This window comes from Rissa tridactyla, chromosome 6 (assembly GCF_028500815.1).
Source record: "Rissa tridactyla isolate bRisTri1 chromosome 6, bRisTri1.patW.cur.20221130, whole genome shotgun sequence".
NCBI classification, from domain to species: Eukaryota; Metazoa; Chordata; class Aves; order Charadriiformes; family Laridae; genus Rissa; species Rissa tridactyla.
The window spans coordinates 30,996,527-31,022,905 of record NC_071471.1 but is presented as its reverse complement, the minus strand read 5'-3'; the positions used below and the strand labels follow the sequence as shown (position 1 = coordinate 31,022,905).

The 26,379-nt window shown below is 40.4% G+C and overlaps 2 protein-coding genes across 5 annotated transcripts in view; one reads left to right on the top strand and one right to left on the bottom strand.

The window, feature by feature from the left end:
- Positions 1-921: 921 nt before the first annotated feature.
- CP (ceruloplasmin) lies at positions 922-20,051 on the top strand. The gene is made up of 19 exons (XM_054205095.1): positions 922-1,142; positions 4,010-4,254; positions 5,471-5,683; positions 6,189-6,362; positions 6,964-7,218; positions 8,464-8,629; positions 9,590-9,729; positions 10,326-10,466; positions 10,583-10,794; positions 11,359-11,509; positions 12,827-13,039; positions 13,419-13,626; positions 14,908-15,047; positions 15,528-15,656; positions 16,220-16,326; positions 17,077-17,293; positions 17,920-18,059; positions 18,547-18,709; positions 19,764-20,051. Exons 1-19 carry the CDS (start codon positions 988-990, stop codon positions 19,832-19,834), a joined length of 3,240 nt encoding a protein of 1,079 aa, XP_054061070.1. The 5' UTR covers positions 922-987; the 3' UTR covers positions 19,835-20,051.
- The window catches only part of HPS3 (HPS3 biogenesis of lysosomal organelles complex 2 subunit 1), a 25,767-nt gene continuing 14,532 nt past the window's right edge, over positions 15,145-26,379 (bottom strand). For 2 of the 4 annotated variants that reach the window (XM_054205096.1, XM_054205097.1), the window contains exons 13-17: positions 25,957-26,145; positions 25,360-25,467; positions 24,785-24,991; positions 23,356-23,446; positions 21,139-22,179 (exon numbers count right to left, since the gene is read on the bottom strand). In XM_054205096.1, the coding sequence (XP_054061071.1) occupies positions 22,052-22,179; positions 23,356-23,446; positions 24,785-24,991; positions 25,360-25,467; positions 25,957-26,145 (723 nt within the window). In that variant the 3' untranslated portion in view covers positions 21,139-22,051. Of the gene's footprint in view, positions 16,982-18,057; positions 18,406-21,138; positions 22,180-23,355; positions 23,447-24,784; positions 24,992-25,359; positions 25,468-25,956; positions 26,146-26,379 lie in introns of those variants that run through there. The other 2 variants (XR_008466954.1, XR_008466953.1) reach the window with 2 other exon arrangements.

Here is a 26,379-nt window from a genome sequence, read left to right as displayed (position 1 = left end):
TTATGCTTTTAATCACTGAAGAATGTGACTTAGCCTGTCTGGTGATAGACTAGAAGGAAGATAACACAGGGAGTTAATTTTGTGAAATTTCTGAGGCTCATTTCCATTTGGCCAATACTGAAGCTACCTGGACATGAGATGCAAACATCCCCCCCAGCCCCGAACAGCAGTCCTCTTCATCTCTAGCTACATATGCTACATTTTGTGCTAAAATTGCATTTCCCAGGGAGCTGCGGTGGGTTAGCAGAGCTTATCGTAGAATCATGGAATGGTTTGGGTTGGAAGGGACCTTAAGGATCATCTCGTTCCAACCCCCGTGCCATGGGCAGGGATATCTCCCACTAGCTTCTCCACCTATACCTTGGTGTCCAAACGTGGCTCTGACGCCAGTGCCATCCCTCGTCCGTTTGTGTCACACCAGCGTGGCCACTGCTGGGCAAGGGGCAGCGATCTGTAGGGTTGGGACGAGCAAGGGCAGAGCCCACACCCGGGGGCTGCCTTCCCCGCGGCCGTGTCAGTGCAGAAACACCAGGGAAAAGTCATGTCATTTACAGCTTTTCCCAGGACACTTAAAAAGTTGTGTTCTTGTGCTGCGCTTCGCAGAAATTATATTCTCAGTAGTAGCTATAGCGAGAGTGATAAACATGGTGAAGAATGTAATTAAGCTTAAGGCTGTAAATCTATTTAAATCTACAGTCCTTTCAATTCAGCTACAAAATTTATAATCCGATAACAGTCTAAACGGTAATTTGTGTGATAGAAGGTTGGCAGAAATTGAAAAAATTTCTTTGAAGATTAGCTAAACCGACCAGAATCTTTTGTTTACTCTTGACACACAGAGACGTTGTGCAACATTTTATTGTGTTCACCAAAGCAAACAGGAGCCGGGAGGGGGGAGGTGAGGAGGGGTGGGCAGTGGGAGAGACAAGAATTTATAAAGGGAAATTGCTTGTATTTCACGTTTTCCACAAGGTTCGTGAATGCAAAATGAAGCTATTCTTCCTAAGCTGCTTGCTGGCTTCTTGCTGTTGCCGAGCTGGGGCAGTGAAGAGGGAGTACTACATCGGCATTACAGAGACAGTGTGGAACTATGCGCCTGGCAATACAGACATCATCTCTGGACAGCTTTTTGCAGAAGAAGAGTAAGTAAAAGTGTTTACACTGGATGAGTTTGATTTTACAGCATTGTCTGTTTTAGGCACTAGGACCAGAGTGAAAACCTGGTGAAGGCAGGGAAATGAATCATGTTGGTGTCAGTGGATTTTCTGTCAGACATATAAGGGAATTTTGATTTTTTCCTGGCTTGCTTGAGAATTGAGTTCCAATGTGGAGCATTGGAATATGCAGGGCGGTCTGTGAATTTGTCGGAATGAAATGTTTACTAAGTAGAGACTAGAAAAAGGCCCCAAATGTCTAGTGATGTTTAATTTTGAACGGCTAAGGTGCTAGTGCTAAAGAGAAGGCTGTTGCTGTTATGTTTTTAAATGCAGGAGTTTGACAAATTTTGAACTTTCCTGTTAGGCACAGGTTTCCTTTTTAGATAGTTACTGTTGGCTGTGGTCATTTCCGCTTGTTGGAGGTGCAGCCGCAGAGCTGGGTCCTTCCACCCACGGTGAAGGAGCTGGGGGGCTGGGGAGGAGACAGGAGGGTCCTGTGCAGGGTGAGAGCGAGAAGCAGGGTGAGGATAAGCATGGTGAGGAGGAGCAGAGTGCCCTGAAGATATGAATAATCAATAAGGAAAACTCAGATATAAAAGGCATCAGAGAAATATTTGAGAACAAAAATGTTCCTTCCTTCTATTTTTTCAGTGCCTTTAAAATGACAGAGGACTATACTAAAATAAAAACAATGGAGAGAGAAGTCAGAAATCAGAAAAATCTTAACAATACAGTTGTCATTTAGTCTGTAGATGAGGGATTAGATTTCCCGTGGTTTTCTCTGGTGAGAGCCAACAATATCTCAGCCATAATCTGCCACTTCATCAGACACAAGGCGAAGCAGTCAACTTGCTTTGTTTGGTGGTTGTTTTTTTTTTCCTCATAAACTGAGTGACATGTAAGATACTGCCAGTGGTTCAGCAGGCTAGAAATTCTGATAGGTGGTGGAAGCAGGGCATCTCGTCTGAAAACTGCGGGGCAGTGTTGTCATACAACAAGCTGCCACCGTTCACTGCACTTTCACTGCTTTTCTCTGCCTGGGGGCAACTTGCAGCATGATAAATTAATTCCAGTTTTTCAGTGGTTGTATGCCTGCAATGGGGCTGGTCCCTTTTATTGTACTTTTTGTTTTCAGCTTCTCGGATTCTTCCTCTCCGCCTGAACCCTTCAACTATGAGGCTGTGCTTGGCTGGAGATGAATATTTATAGGGGCAGGGAAGAGTGTGGTGTACCTGCTGGAAGGAATACTCTACAACTAAATGGTAGCTGTTTGAACAGTCCAAGAAGAGCCATAACATATTTGTTTGATTTAGTTTGCGGCTAAAAAGCTTCATGCACTCAGTCTTCCAGTAGCTGAGCCTTTGCAACTAAGTTTATGCTTTCCAAGTTTCGTGGAGCTCTGAATTGGCATTTTAATTACACTTCAGATCTGTGCTTGCCAAGGTACAAACAATTCCTTCCCCACATGCTCAAACAATGCTCAGCCTTGTGGGAAATACTTTGCATTTTTGGGCAGTATTAGCTCACTTCACAATATGGCCTTCTGGGAACATAAAACCAAGTTGGCTTGGTTTCCCGTCATCCCATCCCCTCATAAGATGAGCAATCGGGAGGCTGCTGATCTTCAGGCAGTGTTGACCTATCTCCTTCTGAAGTAGGTTTACTTCCACAGCTGCTACTTCCCACTGAAATGGGCAGGGAAGTGTGCAGGAGGATTTGTTGTTGGAGATTCTAGGGTTTGGCTTGACAGCACCAGCCAGAAGTAGCTCTATGGCTTTGAACAGCCAGTGCTGGCAGCTTCTCTCACCATTGTAGTTAGCAAATAGAAGCACGTTTTCCACAAAGATAACTCTTCTCAGAGACTAAAATACCTAATGAAAGGTACCTGACCCTCAGCACAGGCAAAGGTTGGCTCCAAAGCTGTTCCTGGTTGATCGTTGTTAGAGATCATGGTGACCCCTCGCCTGTGGCTGGTGGTGCTTGGGCAGCAGATCCGTGATAGCTACAGGGTTCAGAGGTATTGGTACCACCTGTGGGAAATACCATCTCCATCAGTCTCAGTTTAGCTCACGGCTGTTTCCTCGCTAACCAAGGTCTCATTTTTAATATCATTGATTTTAATATAATTAATAATTAATTGAGAGGAGCAACGGTCCAGCAGTTAAGGCACTTAGTGATTGAAGAGGTCATTGCTAATTCCCTGCTGTCATGTAACCTGTTTGTGTATTATCGGGATGAATCTGTAAAAATGAGACTTTATCAAGCTCTGATACTGTGATTCATCTATGACTGGTGAGCAAGCTGAGGGCTCGGTCTCACCGATTTTAGCACGCTGCATGTCCCCCTGCCCCATGCACACACGGGACGTTAGCAACACCTTGTAGTTTTGCTCATGTCCAAACATCTTAAATGTATTTTACAGCTGAAAAGTCTGTTCCTCATTGCAATGGAGCAAGGACTAGGCAGTAATAGTGTGATGATAGAAATTATTATTTTTAACAGGCCATGGAAAATTATACAGCAATTTAAGCATGCAAGTACAAAAGTTTTGAGCGATAAGAACTATTAATTGCCTTGTCCACATGGTCTCAAGTTTGCCTGAAATTGTATCAAATACCTTCATCTTCAGTGTGCAAAATAGGCAGAAAAAAATTCAGGTTGGTGCATAATATTTAATCTCTATCTGGGTGCCTAATTCTTTACAATAAGAGACATATTTACTCCTAAACACAGATATATTTGCGACAGCACTACGGAGGCCTGGTCTTTATTTGAGACCCTACTAATTAACACCATTCAACTATAAACTGAGTATCTGACACTACGGATGTGTTTGTGTATTTTCGTTACAGGCAGGCTGGAGTCTTTCTCAAAAGAGGCCCAAATAGGATAGGAAGCACCTACAAGAAGGCTGTCTACATTCAGTACACCAATCACTTATACGATGTGATAGTTGACAAACCTTCCTGGCTGGGTTTTTTAGGCCCTATCATTAAGGGAGAAGTCGGAGATTCCATTATTATTCACCTGAAAAACTTTGCTTCCAGAAACTACACGCTGCATCCACATGGTGTAAGATACACAAAGGAAAATGAAGGTAAGCTTGAGTCCGTTCTGTGCCAGAATTTATCAAAAGTTAGTCATTCCTCTGAGTGTAAGTGATATTCTCTCATCAAAGAGAAGACTGGTCAAGTAAATAAAGATTTAAAACAGAACATAAACAATTTAAAACAGGAGCTAAGAAGTTTGATAATTTTGTCAAGAGTGAAATACAAAGCCAAAAGTGGAATTCAAAAAGAAGGCATTTTTAGATCAACATTTCACCTGAAATAAAAGTACTTATGTTTCACATGAAATAAGCACATAATGGTGTACAAGAGATGCAAGTATTGAGGATATCTAAAGGAAAAATTGATGCCGTTAACAGGGATAACTTAAAGTTACAAATTCTTAACGCTAAATTTGTATATGTTGTCTATAAGATACACAAGATTTTCTTAAAATGGGGAAACAGCTACTGCTTATTAATAAATTAATGAGATAAAAGTCTGACATGCTTTAACATGTATTGTAGGGGTGCTATTGGGATTAGCGATGATTTGCCCTTGCAGTAGCTGATGTTCCCTCGCTCAGCGTGTGAGGCAATGAGGGATTTTCTGCACGGACGGCACCAGGATATGGCTGCTGAAAATTTTATTGAAAACAGTGCGTGAGTTGTTGAGAATATGATGTCGTCTCAAAAGCAGTCTTTAAAAATTATTCATCAGAAGAATTTATGAAGTATCAGTCTAACTTCTAATATTTTGTTAAGTTTTTCATTACAACTAGGATGTGGCTTGATACGGACACGTTCTGTGGGAGCAGAACAGCGTGTTATGTAGCAGTACATGCACTTTTTGGAACAACGTTTAAATATTCTTTTCTGTTGCTCTCGTTCCAGTGGCACCTATATTCCTTGAGGACATATGCAATATTTTAGAACACTTTCCAAGATTAATATTTAACAAGTGTTTCACAAATATTTGAATTGTTATCTTTTTAGCAGAAGTACATAGTGTCCTCCTAATAAATTAAGAACTAAATTTAATGTGCCATTAATCGAAGCACTGCCATGGAATTCAAAGGCAAATGAAGAGACTCCTAAAGGGAAGGAAAAGAGCTACTCACCTGATTTTAAAGAATTTTTTTACCTGTATTCAGATGTTCAGTCTGTGTTACTGCAACATGCAGTCAACTTTAAAGCATGGCAGGTGCTACCCTGGCACCATATTGTGAATGTGTTGTGTTAATGGCGGTGGTGTGGCATTCTTCAGGTGCTTTTTATCCCGACAACACCAAAAATTTGCAGAAGAGTGACGATGCTGTGGAGCCTGGAGGCCAGTACACTTATACATGGGACGTGACAGAAGATCAAGGTCCAGCTAAGGGAGATGCAGACTGCATAACCAGGGTTTACCACTCCCACATAGATGCTCCAAGAGATGTTGCCTCAGGACTCGTTGGACCTTTAATAATTTGCAGGAAAGGTAAACTGTAAATAAATCAGTAAGTAAGTAAATCAACACGTATGTGAGGTGATAGATAATGGTTATTGATAAATATCAGTGAAATAATTTACTGTGAGAGAAGATTACAGTTAATTTGGAAATAGCAGCTTTTTGTCTTCTCAATTAGCTGCCTTTCAATAATATAGGAAGTAGTTTGATTTTGTGTGTGATAGCAAACATAATTTGCAGAATACTTTGTCCACAAATCCATATGAGCGAGAAATGTTCATGCTAGTAATGCAAAAGGATGTGTAAATACTGGTATGAGAAACAGATTTACTGTAATCTTATCACATGCAACGTTTATTCTTAGTAAAGTTGTTTTATAGTATCTATCAACACTGATTTTTGTTTTCTGAGCGTGTCTGTAAGTTTACGTGTACACTTACAGTCAAGAAAAGTGGCAAAATATGAAATAAACTGATACTACACTTAAAAAGCTGTCAGCTGCCAAAAACTTTGAATATACTGCTTTCTTTTTCAGATACAATGAATAAGGGCAATGATAAACACTTTGATGCTGAATTTATCCTTATGTTTTCTGTGATGGATGAAAATCTCAGTTGGTATCTAGAGGATAATATCAGGACATACTGTTCTGAGCCTTCCAAAGTTGACAAAGACGACGAGGACTTCCAGGAAAGCAATAAAATGCACTGTGAGAGAATGTTATATTAATGTTGCTTGTCACTGATACGGTGAAGTAATATTTTCATGTGTTGTCTCTTTTAAAGATAAACTGTAGATAAATTCTTTTTTTTAAGCAGGGCCTTTTCTTGGAGGATTAAGAAAGATCTTTTTAAATAATAATGATAAAAAATTTTAAAAGTAATGGCAAGTGTTGTACAATCAAACCTTTGGAGTTGTGATATAAAATTCTTAGGGGCCAAGAACCTTTCTGCCAGTATGATTTCCCAGGTGCTCTAAACAGAGTTGTGTTGCTTTGTTCTGTTTCTTAGTCCTGAACTCTGTACTATAATATCATAGTTTAGAGAAACAGTTTTTACTGTTAGTGTCAACAAAGAAGATGCCTTTGGCTCTGACATGGATTCCAGCCTCGTGGCAGGAGCTGCTGGTTGTGCAGGTAGTTGTGCGGATGAGGCATGTGTCTGATGTTGGCTCCCTTCCAACGGTGTGGAGTTTTGTTTTGAGCCTCTCTCTATTTTGAAAAAATAGAGCAATGGTTGTATCACGCCTGCTTTTGAAGAAAAGATCCTAAGTTTTGTGAAGGTAACTGTAATAAATAACATTTCTTCTAGCAATCAATGGATACATGTATGGATACCTCCCAAACCTCACAATGTGTGTGGAAGATAAGGTAAAATGGCATCTTTTTGGCATGGGTAATGAAGCTGATATCCATGCAGCCTACTTTCATGGACAGACCTTAATAGAAAGGCATCATCGAGTCGACACCATCAACCTCTTCCCAGCCACATTTATTGATGCTGTCATGATACCAAGGGTTGCTGGGGAATGGCTGCTCAGCTGCCAAGTGAACGACCATATCGAAGGTACAGAATAAATTCCAATGATCGGAATTTTTTTTTAGCTTAAGCTAACAGTTTACTGAGTCACTTTAGCCTGACCTGGCTATACGCCAGACGATATTCTCTTCTAGGCAGCAAAACTCACATCGTACTTGAAATGCCTAGAAGTGTGTTAGGCGGCCTTGAGGAAATTCTTGTCTTGGATTTTATCAGTTGGCAGCAATTGGCACAGCTGCACTTTTGAAAGCCTCAACTTTAAAAAAAAATAGCATGATGCTTACCTCTTACTGAAGGGAATTAACTACAATTTTCTGTTTGCCAGCAAAATAGTCAGGGCTTATTCCATGTTTGGGCCAGGGGCACAGGACAGACAGGCTGACTTGCCTGCTGGCAAAGACGTGCTCTGGGAAGTGCACTGGCTAATAAGCAGAGAAGATCTGCATTTCTCTTCCCTGTGTCTTTCTGTATTTCCAGTGTTTGCTAACCATATGAAATACTTAGAAGCTAATTCTCCACTTTTCCATGATTCTATATCCCACTTTTCCATGATCTATATCCCTAGAAGTGAGTTAGAGAACTAATTTGTCACAAAAGTGGGAAGGAACACAGAACTCAAAATCATTCTCCAGGACTTGAAAATTCTGGCATAAAAAGGAGTATGTTTAGCCTATGGATTCAACTACACAGAGGTTATAAGTTTTGAAATAGCTATCACATCAAGCAGCATCCTGATGTTGTTGAAGCATCCTTGGCAAGAATTAAATCCTACAAATTGGCCTAATCTGTAGCTGTAAAAGGGTTCTCTTTATTATAGTATTTGTATCTCCAGCAAGCAGGTGTGCTAACAGACCTTTCTCCTAGGGTGCAGGGATCCGGGAGTTTCACAATTAAGCTTTGATTAGATTTAGAGGGAAGATGGTCAGCCTGGCAGCACCTGGCCTTGACTGAAGTGCTAACTGACTGCAGTTTGCACTCCACCCTGATCTCTGTAATACCACGTCAGGTGCAACTTTACCAGCAGAATGCACTTCACCACACCTGTCTGCCCACGTAAATACCATGGTTGTGTTTCTACACCCCAGTGCAGCTGGCCTCCATTCTTTTATATGATTCCTCTTCCCTTTGGTTTGTGATTTGCAAGTGCATCAATGGTATGGGAACTCTGCAGGAAAGAGAGGAGCTATTGTAGACAGGGAAAGAGAAAACCAAGTGCAGTTCCTTATCCCTTTCTCAGCTTCCTTGTTTGGTTGTTTTGTTTTTTTTTTGCAGGTGGTATGCAGGCCCTTTTTAAAGTAAAAGATTGTAGGAAATCCACAACAGTTCACAAGGAGAGTTCAAAGATAAGACAGTACTTCATTGCTGCTGAAGAGGTCATCTGGAATTATGGCCCATCTGCAATGAACCATTTTACAGGACAAGAATTAATCGCTGACAGGTAAATGCTTCTAATAAAAGAAGTTTTACTTTCCAAGCAGAATTGATATAAACATGCTAAATAAGGTAAGACATATGGTAGAGTTGACTTTTAAGCAGAACCTCTTATTGTCCTCACCTTTGCTTAAATATTAATGCCAGGATAAGTATCAGACCAAATTAGGTCTATTGTTTTCCTTGCAATCTTACTATAAATTTTGCTGTAATGTTAGTAATCTCACTGGGATGAAGATGAATTGTAATGTCCTATGTAAGCAGTGACCTCTGATGATTCAAGGCGGTTGATAATTCTGAGTTAGAGAATAAAGCTAGGAATTCATGATCATCTCCTCAGCTGATGAAAATCATGCTAAAGGCATCTCAGCTAGCAAATGACTTGCATGAGGTAGCTTTGCCCTTTGCTCTGTGTTTACATATTTAAGACCTGGATTAATTCACTGAATACAATGATTCCTCAGATTTTTGTTCTGTGAGTTAAAGAATACTTACCTTCCCCACAAGGGATGAGGTAGAGTTCATTGTTTGAATAGTGCTCGTAAAACATCGAAAGGTCCTTTTTTGAAGAGTAAAAGTGTAGACTAAAAAGCATAGGCTAAATCTTTTCACTTTCTATTTAGATGTTACATTTTCTTGGTGTTTGTATCTACTGTTGTTGAATTATTTGTAACTTTTAATAAAAAAAAAAAGACTAAACTTCAGGTTATGGAATATAGACTGGAAATCATTGTTGATGAGTCTCCAAGCGTGCTGGCTTTATAGTGTCTTCTTCTTAAAGAGAAGTTAGTGAAGGATAATGGATTCCTGCACATCCTCATATGGGACTGCAGGTAAGTGTGTGTCCAAATCACTGAAAGGAGACTCAAAAGAACCTTGGAAAATAGGGTTGATGTCCTGACTGCCTTTGCAAAGCTGAGCATTATGACGTGAACTGTTTGCATCTATTCCCGTTTCTTTTACACAGTGAATCTCACGTATTTTTTGAACAAAGTGAGACAAGAATTGGTGGCTCTTATAAAAAAGCCATTTACAAAGAATACACAGATGGTTCTTTCACTGAACATAAAAAAAGACTCGCAGAGGAAGCACATCTTGGACTCTTAGGTAAGACACCTAAAATTATTTCATGTCAAAGATATGAGAGTAAACTGTCAGTTCCACTGGCTAGCCAGCAGTGCCCCTCCACCTCCAAGGGGGGCCCTTGGCTCTCCCTGCCTCCTGCAGGTGCTGGTGCCTGTGGCTTCCTTCAGGAGACACCCCAGGCTGTAAGAAAGCTCTAGAAGGCAATGCTGTGGTCATCCCCAACCCGCCTGTGGGAATACGTCATGGTCTCTGAAGGTCAGGCTCTGGATTATAAGGCCAGGCAGGTCTAAACCTGTTAGTAACCTGTCTGCGTCTGGCATGGCTCTGGACTCAGTTTGAGGTTGGTGCAAAGGCCTGTAGGTCCCTTTCCAAAGGGAGGAACTGTCCTGCATGTCCCTGGGCCTCCGTGAGGAACCAGGAATGGAGCAGTGCAGCTGCTGCTGGGCTGCCACGTGATCCAGGCCGTGGGCTAGGGACCAGGTCTGTGGCCACAGAGGCCGGGGGCAGTTCCCCACGCAATGGGAAAAGCAGCCAGCCATTGATTGCGACGAGCTCGTGGTGATCTGTACATCACTTGACAGACACATCTTGTGACTAGCCCGTGTACTCTTTCCTAGGCCCTGTTATCAAGGCTGAAGTGGGCGAGAGGATCAGGGTGACCTTCCGGAACAACGCCAGCCGCCCGTTTAGCGTTCAGCCCCATGGTGTGAGTTACCGCAAGAGCGACGAGGGGGCACGGTACGGCGCCGCCTCCAGAGGTGCGCCTGCGGACGGGGATCCTGCGGGCACCAGGGAGCGAGCTCTCCTGCATGCTGATGTGTTAAAGCTGATAAATAAACGTAGGTGTAATTCCTAATGTTGATTTCTGTAATAGGTACTGAATCTCCAGCCTCTCACGTGAATCCTGGCGGTACGTTTACATACGAGTGGAACGTGCCAGAAGACGTGGGCCCCACAGACCAAGATCCAGACTGTCTAACCTGGCTCTATTACTCGGCGGTGGATGCAGTCAGAGACACCAGCTCCGGCCTTGTGGGTCCTCTCTTGGTGTGCAGGAAAGGAGCTCTGCTTCCTTCTGGAAAACAGGTCAGTCAAAGCAGAAAAATGGAAGCATTAGCATCATTGCAGCTGAATCTGCTTTCTCTTCCTGAAGTGTGCCCTCGGGGCCTGCCACACTAATGGCCACTGAGCAGCACCTCCTCTCCACACCACAGCCTCACCCGGGTGCTGAGGGGAACACAGAAGATGAAGAGAGTGGGTTTTGTTTTGTTTTTAAAAAAAAAAGGCAAACTCAGTCTGGTTCCTGATAGAAAGCCGTTGTGTTGTGAAACCACCACCGCAGTGAGTACCGCTGGTATTCAAGTCTCAGCTAGGATGAGAATGACTAAAAAGAAGCGGAGACTTTAAAGACCAAAACACACGTTCATTTCCGGAGGTGGTTCCTGCTGGTAGAAAAAGTATTAGCAGCAGATATCTAGTCACCAGATCCAGCAATTAGAGAGCTTTGAGATTATGAGAATGAAGTATCAATGTGTGCTTCTGTCCTACTTTGTGAATTATACTTACAAATTGTTATGCAGATATAACTTTCCCCCTGAGATTTTCTGTTCACTCACTTCTATTTTCCTTTGTGCTATTTCTTCTCAACAGAAAAACGTGAACATGGAGTTTTTTCTACTTGCCACAGTATTTGATGAGAATCTGAGCTGGTACTTGGATGACAATATTTTGATGTTTACACTAAATCCTAATAAAATTGACAAAGATGATGAGGACTTCCAAGAGTCTAACAAAATGCACTGTAAGAAAATTATTAGCTACCCAAATATTCATTTCTACAATAAGGCTGTTACTTTTGTGATCTTATGTTGGAGACTGGGAAACTGTAGAGTGGCAGAGACGTTTCATTCCTTTCAATTGGAAACAAAACCACGTTTGAATGAAATTCAATTTCAGCTAAATGTGGTAGTTCAAAATGTAATGCCAGCTGTTCAGTGTCTTGCCTGGCAGTTGAGCATTTAGCACTGTTAGGTATCACTTGGAGCAGACAGGAGGAGGAATTAGGTCTGTAGCCCGTGTGCAACCCCTATGAATGCAACCGGGCAGCAAGAGAAAACCAACCTCTGCCCTACAGGTGGTATAGCTGAAAGGAGGATTTTCACAGGATCGCAGACTGGTTGAGGTTGGAAGGGATCTCTGGAGGTCATCACCTCTAACCTCAAGCAGGGCCACCCAGAGCTGGTTGCCCAGGACCATGTTCAGGTGGGTTTTGAGTGTCTCCAAGGATGGAGACTCCACCACCTCCCTGGGCAACCTGTGCCTGTGCTCGGTCCCCCTCACAGTGATAAAGTGTTTCCTGATGTCCAGAGGGACCCTCCTGTGTGTCAGTGTGTGCCTGCGGCCTCTGGTCCTGCCAGCAGCCACCACTGGGAAGAGCCTGGCTCTGTCCTCTTTGCCCCCTCCCTGCAGGGGTTCATGCACATTGATGGGATCCCCCTGAGCCTTCTCCTCCCCAGGCTGAGCAGCCCCAGCTCCCTCAGGTGTTTCCTCACAGGAGAGATGCTTTTTTGTCCCTTTGTCGTCCTTGTGGCCCTTTGCTGGACTCCCCCCAGTATGTTCCCGTCTCTCTTGTACAGGGGCCATTCCTACTATTTACAGAGCCTTGATACTGAGCATTCAGTGGGACCTATGAGGCCCAGGCTTTGAAGGTTTTGCACAGGAGCAGGCAGAAAGGATTAGTAACCCAAACTAAAAACCCCTTCAGATTGTCTCCTCCGTGTGGCTGAAGGGTTTTGCAGGGGATAAAGCAGGATGCTTTACGCATCCTGCATACTCGACGGGTTTTGTACTGTGGAAGTGCCAGTTGGTCAAGTCAGCTACCTCTGCTTTAGACATTGAAAGGAAGAGCAGTTAGAAATTGTTTTTAATCACTTTGTTTTAAAAGTTGTTTTGCTTGAGTTCACTCTAGTTTTGCTGATGTGATAAAGTGTTCTATTACTGATATTTCCACCAGTCTAAGGCATCGCATTACATCTGAAGCGTGCATTATTTAAGCCGTACAGCAGCATTAAGTAATATGTTAATCAAGGTGGGTTTTCCTTCTTCAAATTTTCTGCAGCCATTAATGGTTACATGTACGGAAATCAACCTGGCCTCGAGATGTGCAAAGGAAGTGTGGTCTCCTGGCATTTGATGGGCTTGGGGTCAGAAGTTGATGTCCATGGGATATACTTTTCTGAAAACACATTCGTAACTAAAGGAACAACAAGGGATACAGCAAATCTGTTTCCACATACATTTCTTACGGCTATTATGAAACCTGATTCTGAAGGTAAACGACTTGTTTAAAAATCCCATTACTAGTTTAGAAACTGTTGACCTATGAACATTTTATGCATAGAGACAAGCTTTAAATAGTTGGTATTTTGATCCTTTGGGTGCTAAAACTATGTACAGCTGTGTTTGAAGGACAGCAAACTTGTGTTCATGGGACATACGCTCTTAATGCTAAAGCCTTGATTTGTCTAGCTTCTATGTATGCTGAATTTTATTACTACAAGTAGCCATACTACACAAAGAATTTGGATTTTATATGAGCAATAGCCTGTGTCTCAGTCTCTGTACACTAAATCAACATAGGTAATACAATCTCAAGATCTACTAGGAACAGATTTTTGTCCTCAAGTCTTTGTTTCTTGTACAACCTCTAGGAGTTTTTGAAGTGTCGTGCCTGACAACAGATCACTACACAGGGGGCATGAAACAGAATTACAAAGTGAAACAATGCCACTGGTGGAATGTGGATCTGTCTATGTATTTGCATGAAAAGACTTACTACATTGCTGCAGTGGAAGTTGAATGGGATTATTCTCCTAACAGGACATGGGAATTTGAGCGGCATCAATACCATGAGGAAAGGTACTTTGGAATATACACAAGGGGAAAAAAAAATGCAAAAAAGTCAAGAAGCAACTCGCTTCTCCTCTGAACCTTTTCCTCCTCAAGGCATTTCTAGACACGCTTTCTTTGCATATTTATTCTTAGGGCTCACTTGAATTTGTGGTCCTTCTCTAGTAATGTTGTTGTGTAGCTGTGAGCCAGACAGCACGATGTTTGTGAAATGGTCCAGCATTTCTGGTCCAGAAAGGCAGCATGGTCCTTCTGTGGGCCAGCTGCGGATTTTCATGAATCCTGGATAGTGCACATGCATTTATTGTTTACTGACGTTGGTACAGTCCTTGATGTGCAATGCTTAGAATGTTCATTGTTGTAGATATGATGACTGCTTTGTCCTGATATTTGATTACTTTCAGTATGTAACGTGTCTTTGTCTCGTGTTTATCTCTGCTCTGAGTAAGGTTCTTTCTCACTCCTCTCAATTTCATTAGCTTACACAAGAGAAGTCCATGATCGAATCCACTCACTTTGAAGCTTGTCATCTTAGTGTTTTATTCACAGTATTTGAATCTCAATAAGAGGGAACTGACAAGTTAGCAGAGGAGACTAAACAATTAACAGATGAATTTCTATGCATTCCATCTGTATAACTTCATTTGAGGTTCAAGTAGTACACTGTAGTTTCCTAGGTGTTTTTATATTTTATATATATTTATATTTTCATATTTTATTCTTTTTCCTCAGCTTGGCAGCACATGTCCTTGCCCTGCACACCACAGTGGATGCTGTCATAGTTCTAAGCACAAGTAATATGGACTATTCTGTTATGGGACTCTTTTTTTTTCCCCACTGTCTCCAGCCCCCATGATCTCAGCGGAGAATCCGTCACCCATGTTTTGTTTCAGCAAGACACTTAAATTTCACAAGTTTTAGGCTTCATTTCAGATCTACAGAAGTCACTGAGGGCTCTACTTTTCAGTACACAAGTTGCTGGATGACTTCTTGCAATTTGAAATATCTGCCAGGCCGAGCACTCAGCATTCTCTTAAATACTGTATAGACTTGGACTATTTATACTGTTTTTTTAACCTTCCAGGTTCAGAGAAACCACCCAGCTTAACAAGAATGTTTTCATGTTGAAGATACCAGTTATCTATGAGATAGATTACTGTTTCACTGAGATGGATTTTTGTTTGATGTTTAATTGACATACCTGCAAAAGATGTTTTAAAATACATGAAGAAATGTATGACGTATTCTTATCTCTACGTTTTCGTTTGTTGTTTTGTTTTGTTTTCCCAGCCCTGGCAACCCATTTTTGAATAAAGATGACAAATTCATTGGCTCAAAATACAGAAAAGTAGTATATCGTGAGTACACTGATCAGACATTCAGCACTCCCAAACACAGAGCAGAGGAGCAGCAGCACCTGGAAATTCAAGGTAGAATCATCATAAAGTTCAGCTTTGAAACTGGGAAAAATGCAGTGAAACAAACCAAGAAGATGCTATTTGAATAATACCGAGTATAGTTCTACCTGCACAAACTGCCTAAACCTACATGGAATTGCTACTTTTATTATGGTGCTTTCCACACAAGATTACATTGCTTGCTCTACAAGGAAAAAACCCTCCTGGTTTGCTGCCTGATCACAGGCCGGTATTTTCAAAGTCAGCGTAAAACTGGGCAGCAACATCCAAAGTGACTTGAAATACACAGTAGGTGCTTGGAGCTTTTGAAACTTAGGCCTTTACTTATTTTCAGTGACTCAAGATGGCATATCATAGTGAATGACATCATCCGTGTATAGTTTTTAGTTAAATTATGAGCCAATGTTGTGTATTTGCACACAAGAATCTGACTCTCTCTCTCTGCTCTGATATTTTGTAAAACCAAGTTAATCTTTCTTTTCAATCCAACAGGGCCACTGCTTATGTCAAACATTGGAGATAAAATTATAATAGTTTTTAAGAACTTGGCATCAAGACCTTATTCTATACATGCCCATGGAGTGAAAACAGACAGTTCCGCTGTGGCTGTAACTAACCCAGGTATGAAAGCATCCTTGGTTATTTCTAGCACGTAACACCAAGCCTTCTAGCAAGGTTTAGCGAGCTTTCAGTTTAGCATAGCAAGAAAGACTTTGGGTTTTTGTGTTTGTTTTTACCTCAGGTTCTTAAATTTTTGATGCTGATTATGACAAATATTTCTACAATTAAGATGGCACTGCTTCCTATTGCCCTTGACAGATCAGTACTTTTTTGACGCAGCGTGGCTGCACCTTTATGAAAGCAAACATTTGGCTGCACAGGGAGAGCATAGCTCATGCTAGCTGTTGTTTCAGAAGTTCCTCTGTGACCTTTACAAAAGATACTTTTTTTTTTTTTTTTAATTAACTATGGTAAACTGGACAGTGCAGCCACACACACACACAAAAAAAAAACCGCCGGCAAGAAGAGTCAGGGATCTGCAGAAGGGAAATAACAATAAGCCAGCCAGAGCAGTAACTGGGAAGAGGATGTTTGAGACAAATAAAGGCTATAAATGGAGCTAACGTCTGTTTCAGGATGACCTCTTATAGGTCAGCACATTCATCGATATTTATTAAATTCAGGTGAAACAAAAACATATGTCTGGAAAATCCCAGAGAGATCTAGTTCTGGGAGAGGAGATCCACACTGCATTGCATGGGCCTACCATTCAACGGTGGACATTATTAAGGTACATTATCAATTATCAATCTCAAGGGTTTTGTTCGTGACTTCAACACAGATATACTTCCAGCAAAAGATGCGATGAGTTTGAAATGCTTTCTTCCCTGTCAAGTCACTCCCCCCATTCCCACACCTTTGAATTTAAATGTCTGTTGAAAAACGCAAGGAAGTCAGCAAGTCATGGCCCTTCATGTTCTTGCTCCCTGGTTCTGCTGTTGGTACAGATCACCTCCCTCACACTTCATTCTTAAAGCTAACACTTTGTAGCTTGCTCAATAGCTAAACAGTCACGTGTGGGAAAACTAACACGCAACTGTGGAATCTGCCATTTTTGTACAAGCACCCATTAACTTAAGATGACTAATAATTTTTAATGGAAATTAATGTATTCTTTCCTTCGTGTCTCAGCAAACACAAATAAAGCGTCAAGAAGTATATTTTGAATGGAAACCAAGCTCGAAATCCTAAAACATAATAAGAATTTGGAGAAAAAAGATGAGCAAGAAATTAAAATGGAATAAACTTTTATTTCTAGCAAGAGATGAAAAAGGGGCAGCTACTCTTCATAGTCCATTGAACTTGATCCATGGGTAGCACCAAGCAGTGAAGAAATAACCTTGTTTTGTCTGACACTGGCTACCTTTATTCTCAGATACTGACAGCTGTAAAAGTAGTAAGAGGATTCACATCTGTCATTTAAAGTGCTTCTGCTTAGTTTGCAACTTGTAATTATATAATTTTTCATGTGTAATTTCAGGACACTTACAGTGGATTAATAGGCACACTTGTTGTGTGTCATAAACATTATCTGCCATCATTTCATACCAAAAGGAAAGTTCAGTTTGCTCTGCTTTTTATGGTTTTTGATGAAAATGAGTCCTGGTACTTGGATGAAAACATTAAAACCTATTCTGCCAACCCGCACCTTGTTGACAAAGAGGATGAGGAATTCCTTGAAAGTAATAAAATGCATGGTATGTTTCCCAATTTAGTTAATATAACTCCGGAAACTATGAAATTATGTATTTGAAAGTACTGCACGTAAATTTTACTTTCTCATCCCCTGTGAATTTCCAGTTCCAGGGCAGAAGGCCTGAAAAATTTAATTCAAACTATTTGAAAACACTGTTAATGCCACTGAATGACTTTGTTTGGTTTTGTTTTTTTAAACTATGGAAACATGGTCCCACATTGAAATTTTGAGGAGAGAAAGAGTAAAAATGAAACTTGAAATTTTGATTTGATGTCAGCAAACAACTGTTGTGGCTAAGTTGGAACGGCAATGTGCGTCCTGAACGCACGTCCTAGCAGAGCGTACCCTTTGCAAAGAGCTGCGGGAAATGCAGATCTTCAACTGCAATGTTAGCAATGGTGTATAGTAAAGAACTTTTCTTTTAACTATGTCTTATTTTCTAGTTAAATACGGAATATAATCAGACCCATTTGGAATATGCTGTCCAGTTGTTTTGTTTTTATATACCATTCAAAGCCATTATTTTGCCTGGCATTGGCTTTCAAATCTTGTATCCTATTAGTTTAGAGAATAACACTACACAAAATCTAATTTGTTTTCTCTGTCTTGCTCTTTCGCTCTTTTTAGCCATTAATGGCAAGGTGTTTGGAAATTTACACGGTCTGACTATGCACGTTGGAGATAAAGTAACCTGGTATTTGATGGGAATGGGCAATGAAATAGACATTCACACAGCGCACTTCCATGGCCACAGCTTTGACTATAAGGTAACGGGTCCTTCCCACTAATTTTATGTTGTCTTAAGAAGGAGAGGTAAATTGAATACAAAGGACTGTAACCTCTGGTGAAAAGTCAGATGTTACGACATTAAGCAGGACTTGTCATTTGACCGTAGAGTTTTTATGCCCCAAACCTGTATTTGATGAACACCCGAGAGATGGAGACTAGCTGCCAGTAGCATCTGCTGACTGGTAACCTCACAGGTTGCTTCGAGGAGGTAGCTGTGAATTTTCATGGCTGTGGCGAGACAACAGCTGTAGTCTTCCTTCATTTCCACTAAGTTGCTAGTTTATTAATCTTTTAAGCATGAAGTCGATGTACAAAGTGATGTTTCTGTAAAAATGACATACAGTAGAAGTTTTTTCACTCAACTGTGATTAAAAAATTTGGTGGGAATATGCATAAAACGTAGCTTAAATTATTGCCGTCTGGTAATGCCATGCCCTTTAACCATTATTTCTTTTTGTCCTGAAGCAAACAGGGGTTTATCGGGCAGATGTCTTTGATCTGTTCCCTGGGACCTTTCAGACTGTGGAAATGACCCCGCAGAACCCTGGAACCTGGCTATTGCACTGCCACGTCACTGACCACATCCACGCAGGCATGGAAGCAACCTACACCGTGCTCCCAAAGGAAGGTAGGAGCTTATCTATCTCAGTAATGGTCATTATGTTTAAAGATGCAGAAGGGGGCTCTCAGACGGGCCAGCGTACTCAGAACCAGTTCAGCATCCAGCAGTGTTTCATGTCGTAACATTGATGTCTGGAGGCCAGAACCCTGCAAGCCACCCAATCATATTTGCCTCAGCGCTGCTGCTCAGAAAACAGAAGTAGCTAAAGGACTGGGTGTTAACTGACTATTGCTTCAGCTTCCCATCAATTAAATTAAAATGACAGACTTTTATTTAAAAAGAATTCTTCGTGAGACAGAGTATTTCTGTACCCAAGAAGTGCCAGTAGTGTCAGACTCCCTCTCAATCTTCATTTAAAACAAAAAGAAGAGCTGGTAAATAAAGCTGAAGTCATCACCCCTAACACTTCAAGTACTGAAAAACTAAATAGTGTTTTCTTTCTACAGGATGTGTTTTAGCTTTACAGACACTATTATCTCGCTTTAGCAGTATTACCTGTAAAAATAATTGAATCTTGAACAACTGTGCAAGTTCTTCTTTCTACAAAATCAATACAATTTTAAAAGCAACACTTTCCTGTACTCAAAAGACAGAGCATAATAGGTATGCATTATAGCTAACTGGCAGAAAGAGAACAGTAGGAACATTTCAAAATGTGTGTATGTATATATAAATACGCCACTATATAATGTACATGTGTATCTATACTAAAAACATAGACTAGAATGTTAAACACAATCTAGTTCTATTTTATAAACCATTCTGACGTACAGAATACATTGTGCCAAACTTGCACAGATAATAAAAAAGTTGACTTAAGAGTTCACAGAAAGAGATGCAGAAACAGACTTTAACTTGTAGAAGCAGCGTGTTGGATTTCTCATCATCAGCCATCTGAAGTGCATTAAAACGTACCCCTCAGCGCATTTTAAATGCTGTTTTTAAATCTAACTCTAGAAGGTATTGAGATCCATTGCTCTCATTTTGGACTCTGCTGTCCACAGGCATAGAGTATTCTTTTGATGAAATGTGTGTAACAAAAGCTATTTTCCCCCTACAGACAATCATTCTTTGTTCCTAAGATTATTCAATCAGTTCAAGTGTAACAGTACGGCAGACACACGAGAATGATGAAAACGTTTTACCACAGTGATTCTCCAAGGACTCCCTTCAGTCAAGCATTTCTTGAGAAATACTATGTCCTGGACCTCCACGTGTGTTTTGGAAGACTTCATTTGGTGGCCCACGGCTAACAAAAGGGCCACAGACTAAGACAGCTGAATGGATACAACAGCTTTATAAGTATCTCTTTCTCTAAATAAAAATAGTATCTTGCAAGCTAAACATATTCTAGGTGATGCCTAATGCATGTTATTTAACTGCTGAGGAACACAGAAGAGACAAATGAAAATGTAATTACTTTTTTTTTTTAAAAAAAGTTTGTAAATAACACTGTGTAACAGCGAAATTTGTTTTAGGTATCTGCTGTCACGTTTTACTAGTCAGATATGTTAGTAGTTATTGCTTGGAAAACAGAAATTTGGTTATCACTTTAGGTTCACACTTAAAATATATACACTGTCATATACTCAAACAGCTAAAAAAAATAGTTCTGTTATCTCCATTGAATTATTTTTAAATTTTATCCAGTAGCATCTTTTAAGATAGTGAAAAAGATGCAATGGCCGAGGGATGATGGTTGCACAAGATGTTTTTGTTTTTCTGTTATAAAAATAATTACGACAGACAAAGTTATGCTGAAATAAGTCTGATGAAATTCAGACAGCGAAGGACAAAATTTGGTGACTACTACACCTGAGAGCTTTGCTCTGATGAATGGCCTTTTGCTGTCCGTTACGTAGTGCAGACCTGGGCAAATTAAGCAGCAGTATTAGTGCGTGACCAATGCTGGTCAAAAATGAAAGCCGTAAGAGCAGGCATCGTCCATGCCATCCAGTTATGGTTTAATAGCCGAAATCTACATAGGTTAGACCCTGTGAAGAGAGGGAAGGACGTATGGGACAGACAGGCAAAACAAAACGTGGGCTTTACAGCTACCAGAACAAAGGAAGCTGCTTCTCTGTAACAAGTCTAAATCTCTTTAGCCTTTTTTACGGTAGAAAGATTTCACCGAAATCAGCATAACCCCTACTAGTAAATTAGATCACTGATTTTGGCTATAGCAGGAATCCTACATAGATAAGTTAATATTTTTTTTCTTTCTCCTTTTTTTAAAAATATATTTTATTTGTAATGTAGACGATCTCTTCTGATTCACTTCTACAGGTTTAAGTAGCATTATAGCTCCAGTCAAAATGGATTTGATAAGAGTCAATGTCAGCTAATTAGGCCTTTAGATGTTTATGGGATCATGGAGTCATTGTTTTATTTGTGGTAGAGTCTCAAAGAACCAAACTGCATTCATAAGAAGGTCATAAACACTGTGACAGTTTATTATGATTGAATTCTAGCTGAAGGAACAGAAGGATGTTTTCTGGAAAGACAAACAGCAGTACATACCTGCACTAGTACCTGAGATGCTTACCAAAAAAACCTAGAAGAAATGAGTTTTCAGCTGGATTTGTGACCTAGTGATACTTCAAATACTTGTCTACTGACTGAGCACAACAGGAGAAGAAAGAAAACAAAAAAGAGCAAGCAAGCAAGCAGAAGTTTGTATCTTCCACTGCCCTTGGGAACACTTCTCTTTCTCTTTGATTTATGGCCTCTTTTTGTGAACTGCTAGACGAAAACATCTTCAGTGTAACACTTGCATGGGTATGTAATTAAGACAACAGAACAGCTGACTGGTTTTGCCAGCTGGAATTCAAGGGAATGTAAGTGGGGCCCAGTTCCCCTTGGAAGCGTAAGGCACGCACTCCTACCGTCAGCCACATGCCGGAGCTTAAACTCCTCCTCAGCTCAGTGCTCCAACCAGCTAACACAGAACTGGGACTGCTTTACTTTCAGTGAGCACTGCATGCCCCAGCGCTCTGTACAGTCTGTATTTTTAGCCGCCTTGGCCGTAAGTTCACCCTCATGGAGAAGATGAGCGACCCTGCCCAAGAGCCAAATAGCTGTGCTTTTACCAGTCCAACCACCCTCCAGTTCTGGTCTGCTGCCTCCGTCAGAGCATAACAGTATTAGCTTCAAAACAGATGCTTTGCCTCAGACAATAGCTGCCATTCACTAGCTGTCGTAAGGTTTCAACTGAGAAATAAGCCGATTTACAGTCCCTGTACCTTATACGTCCCACAGGACCTTATACGTAGTTCTACTGTTCGTTTCATTTACTTTTTCATTCCAGCACATCCCTTGTGTTTGAGCGCATAGTAGACTTTCCTTGGTTTAGGTCAGCAGCTTCCTTTGGCTGCAGTGAAGCAGATGTGGCAGGAAAAATGCTGCAGTTCCATCTTCTGGTAGAAGACTGAGGAAATCCCTTAGTTCCAGCTCCATTGCAACAACTGATAAAGTTTCTGCCCAGAGCAGGGGAGAAAAATCTTTTTTAGGTATTTTGGTTTTAGAACAAAGAAACAAAAAAACATTAACAATGTAATTACTAACTGAAGTCATCAAATTATCTACATATTGCAACTGTAATGAAATTTGAGACACTATACAGCTATAGGCAATCTCAAAAGTAAACTGAAATTATGTCTTAGATTAAAACCATACCTCTGCCTTGACTCAGGTCTACGTCTGGCACTGATGCTTACGGAAGTCTGATCTAGTACTTGACGTGTTTTGTATCCAATGCAAAGGAAGCCCTAGACATCTGTACTAGCACCGTAACTTAGCACGTCTGTAAAATGGGAAGTTCTGCGAGCAGCATCTCCCAGCGATCTGTTTAGTATTATGTTCTTAAGCAATTACAGCACAGTTACTGCGTGAAAACAATGTTTCAAATGAACAAACCACCAGCACTAGAAACTAGAACTTTATGATAGAGCATGGCAACTGTGCTGCACAATGCAACCCCGTAATGCTGTTTTTCTACCCTCAGGCATTACATTGCGGGTTTTAAAAAAAAAAAAAAAAAAAAAAAAAAATGCTTTATTCAATCTTATTCTATCAAAACAAATGCACTGGCCCCTCCTCTATACACAATATTATGGCCTTCCTACAAACATGTAATAGGACTACATCAACTACTGGGCTTGCTTTCTCTACTTCTAGTAGTAACACATTGTGTTTTTTTCAGTCTATGACCTAATCATCAATACACACTTAAAAGCCCACAGGTTTATCAACAGCAGCCTGTTACACTGTCATTGCTTAGAACCATATAGTCATTTAGCCTAAAATACCCCCAATTACTATCTGTGAGTTCTATTTAGTAAGGGGTTTTAATGGCGTCCATTCCTGACCTATATAGGAATTTCCACAATTATAAGCTCCCCACAATTTACCTGTTTTCAATACAAAATAAATGTCGTGATTTTTATATGAGGCAGCAAACAGACTGTACATTGCAAAATCCTGTGCTGGTGACTAGAAAGCCTGCTGAGCTGCATTAGCTTTAACTGTAGAAAAAAGTCCCCCCCCTTTTTTTTTCCAAATTATCACATCCGTAGTCCATCACCTGAGCAGTATTTAGAATGTCAGATGACGTACAAAGGCTTCCGGAGTTGAGCTGCAATCAACCGATTTACCTTTCAGTGATGAAATAAGAACAGGGCAGTCATTTCCAGTGAGTCTGGCTCTCTTGCAAAGTTCAGGAAGCAGCTTGTTCCACCACAAAGCCTAATCCACAAAAACCCACAACAAAAGTGTAAATTAACAAGCGCTGCAAGTAAGAGTATGAAAGACCTGCTAAAAATAATACACTGAACTAAGCTCAGATGTGTACAGAGACAGGTAGGTTACGATGAACTCAATAATTAATTTATATAATGCTTTGAAATGCAGTGGTTTTGCACATGTTGTATTTTCAATTTTCAGTGCAATCTTTCTATGCTCGAAAATTTTTTTACACAGTGCCCCCTAGTGCCTCTATAGATAAAAGTTTATAATAGGAAAAAAGTCACATAATTAGCAAGACTAATGCAGTCAGAAGATTAAGGTTTTTCCCTCCAAATAGCTCCAAGCAAAGTGTGAAAAGCACTACAGCAAGGACACTGCTCTGTCTCCTGACCTGATTTGTCTACTTCCAACAGCTGGAGCAGTGAATTATCTTTTGTGTATAATTTTGTTGATAAGAATGAAGAGAGAGGAAGAGATTTCTCTCCTTCCTTTTAAATGTGTCATCTCTTTTCTTCCACCCGTGTGCACACTCAGTACTGCAGCCTCACATTCAGCTCTAACTAACGTGGAAACAATCAAAGAAAACTATTTCCACATCTGAATAAAAAGCACAAATCTGTTCTAGTACGTCCATCTGGTAGCGGATCACCTTTGCTGACTCTGGCTAGCAAAACTGTACAATTAATTGAGTAGCTGTGATGCAAAATGGACGTAAACTCCTTTACTCCTGGAACACTGGAACAAAATCAGTTCCAAAATTAAAACTGTATAGAGACCTAAAGGGAAAACAGGACATAAAGAACATCATTTTTCCACTAGTGCAGCAGTAATGTTCTGATGTTATAAGGTCAGAAGATGCCACTAGAACACAGGAAAAACACATTTACATGTGATTTTATTTGAAGGAGTATATTCTCTTGCCAGTTAGCTTATCACTAAAATGTCACATTTTGTACCACAGTGTCAAAACATTTAGAACACTGACTAGTGAGAAACTAGCTAGTTTTTCACTTACAGTGGAAAAAGGAACACATTACTCTCCCTTTTCCTGAGGCACTGTCCCATCTGAAAAGACTATGCTTTAAATTTACTAGAGCAAACACAAGAAGTCACAGAAGAAAGTGGGCAAAAAAAATCCATTAAAATTAGTGAGGACTGAGTTATGGAATTCAAACGCCAAGCAAGAGGTGCAAAGCAAGCTAGGCAATTTACTTTGTCTGAAAGCTGGGCTGTTTGATCCATCCAGAGTCTGTCTGTACACAATAGCATTTTAGTTAGAAAAAAACCCCAACAAAACCAAAACAACAAAACTGAACAACTTTAATGGAAGTAGCTCACCCGATTGTCATCTTTCAGCTCGTGCTGAGCGTACGATACAGCTGCATCAGGACACTTTTCGAGAAGCTGCTCAATGGCTTCCTCGTACTTGCCAAGACGGGTACTGCAGAGCACACGGATGGTGAGGCCGACATCGCCAGCCTCTGTCAGAGGCTCCAAGACAGGCAGAGCTGAAGCTATATCGATTGACTGACTACATAAAAGAGACTGAAGACAAGAAGAAAAAGCATTGTTGAGATTTAAGACAAACTTTGCCAAAAAAAAAAAATAATGCTAACCATAACCCTAGAGCAGAAGCCTTTACTTAACGGAATAATTTTGAAATAATATTTCTTTTAATAGATGTTACTGAAAACTCAGAAAGCAAGTTTAGAGTGGACTGCAAATGTAAATATCATTGTTATCGCCATATCTTGTATTTTTTTCTTCCACCATTCTAATGGGCCTTTTAGTTCAACTTGGATAATCTCAGGGAGAAGGAGGAGTGGAGTCCGCTACGGAAAGCTGTTCATACATACACGAACATTTGCAGAATGGATCTAAGCTGCAAACAGTAAGATTTAAGGGTTTCATACCTGTAGTTTTGAGATATCTTCATGGTAATCTTTATCAGATGGAGTGCCCATTGACATTATCGAAGTTACCCATGGGAAAATCAACCCAAAATGATTACAGGAGTTTATCTATACAAGAAAGAATCAAGTTGCAATAAAAGAAATACTTCTGGTAGTGACAGTTCCATGTGAAACCCACCATAAATGAGGAAGATTTTGCTCTCAAATAGCATCATTTTGAATAGCAGCCACTCTTTCTTCTGGTTCATACAATTTAGTAACAAATAAACCGGAAACTTCTATTTAATTCTGTATTTCAGATTTTCCATTCAAGATCCTTTAAAATTCATCATTCACACATTTTTCTCATTTAGTCAGCTTTATAAAATTGCAAACACTCCACCTGACAAACTCTCATCCTTTCATTTTAGCTCTTATTTCTGTCCAGAGCCAAGATTCCTATTGGAAGTGTATTTGTAAATGTCCCCAAAGAGTAGGACTCCCCAGAGCCAGCAATAAAGAGATAAACTGTCCAGAATTAAAATATTAAGGATAGTATTTGGATAGATTTTGGAGGGACAATGCAGTCACAAAGCTTCCTCTGGGTGGTATACTTACCAGATCCTCTGTTGTTTTCAGCGGCTTGGTCTCAGGAAGTTGCTGCTTTGATATTCTCCAAACATACTGAGAAGTAACCCTCAATAAAAGCTCCTGAAGTATTTCTTCCTGAGAGCACACTACAAGAAGAGCTTCCCAGAAATCCACCAAGAGCTGAGGAACGGTGTTTTCACTGTTACTACACAACACCTAAGGACAAAACCATTAGAAGACAGAACTTAGCAGAGACGACGGTAATTGTTAGCAGCAGAAGTAAGAAGAGGCAGGAAGAACGTTTTTTCACTTTTACTAGAAGCAGAATTTTGGTTCCTTTTTTGTCTTGATGTTTTTCTGATAGATGTGATTCTACATAATACAGTGCTAGGGAAAGTAAAAGTAAGGTAATCAATTCTAAATGATAGATTTGATTTCTTCTTCAAGATT

Bases quoted from the DNA above. Each gene is read 5' to 3' on its own strand.
- CP (XM_054205095.1), top strand. From the start codon at position 988: ATGAAGCTATTCTTCCTAAGCTGCTTGCTGGCTTCTTGCTGTTGCCGA. The intron at 7,219-8,463 runs GTACAGAATAAA...TTTTTTTTGCAG, and splicing joins AGTGAACGACCATATCGAAG to GTGGTATGCAGGCCCTTTTT. The intron at 16,327-17,076 runs GTACATTATCAA...GTGTAATTTCAG, and splicing joins CAACGGTGGACATTATTAAG to GACACTTACAGTGGATTAAT.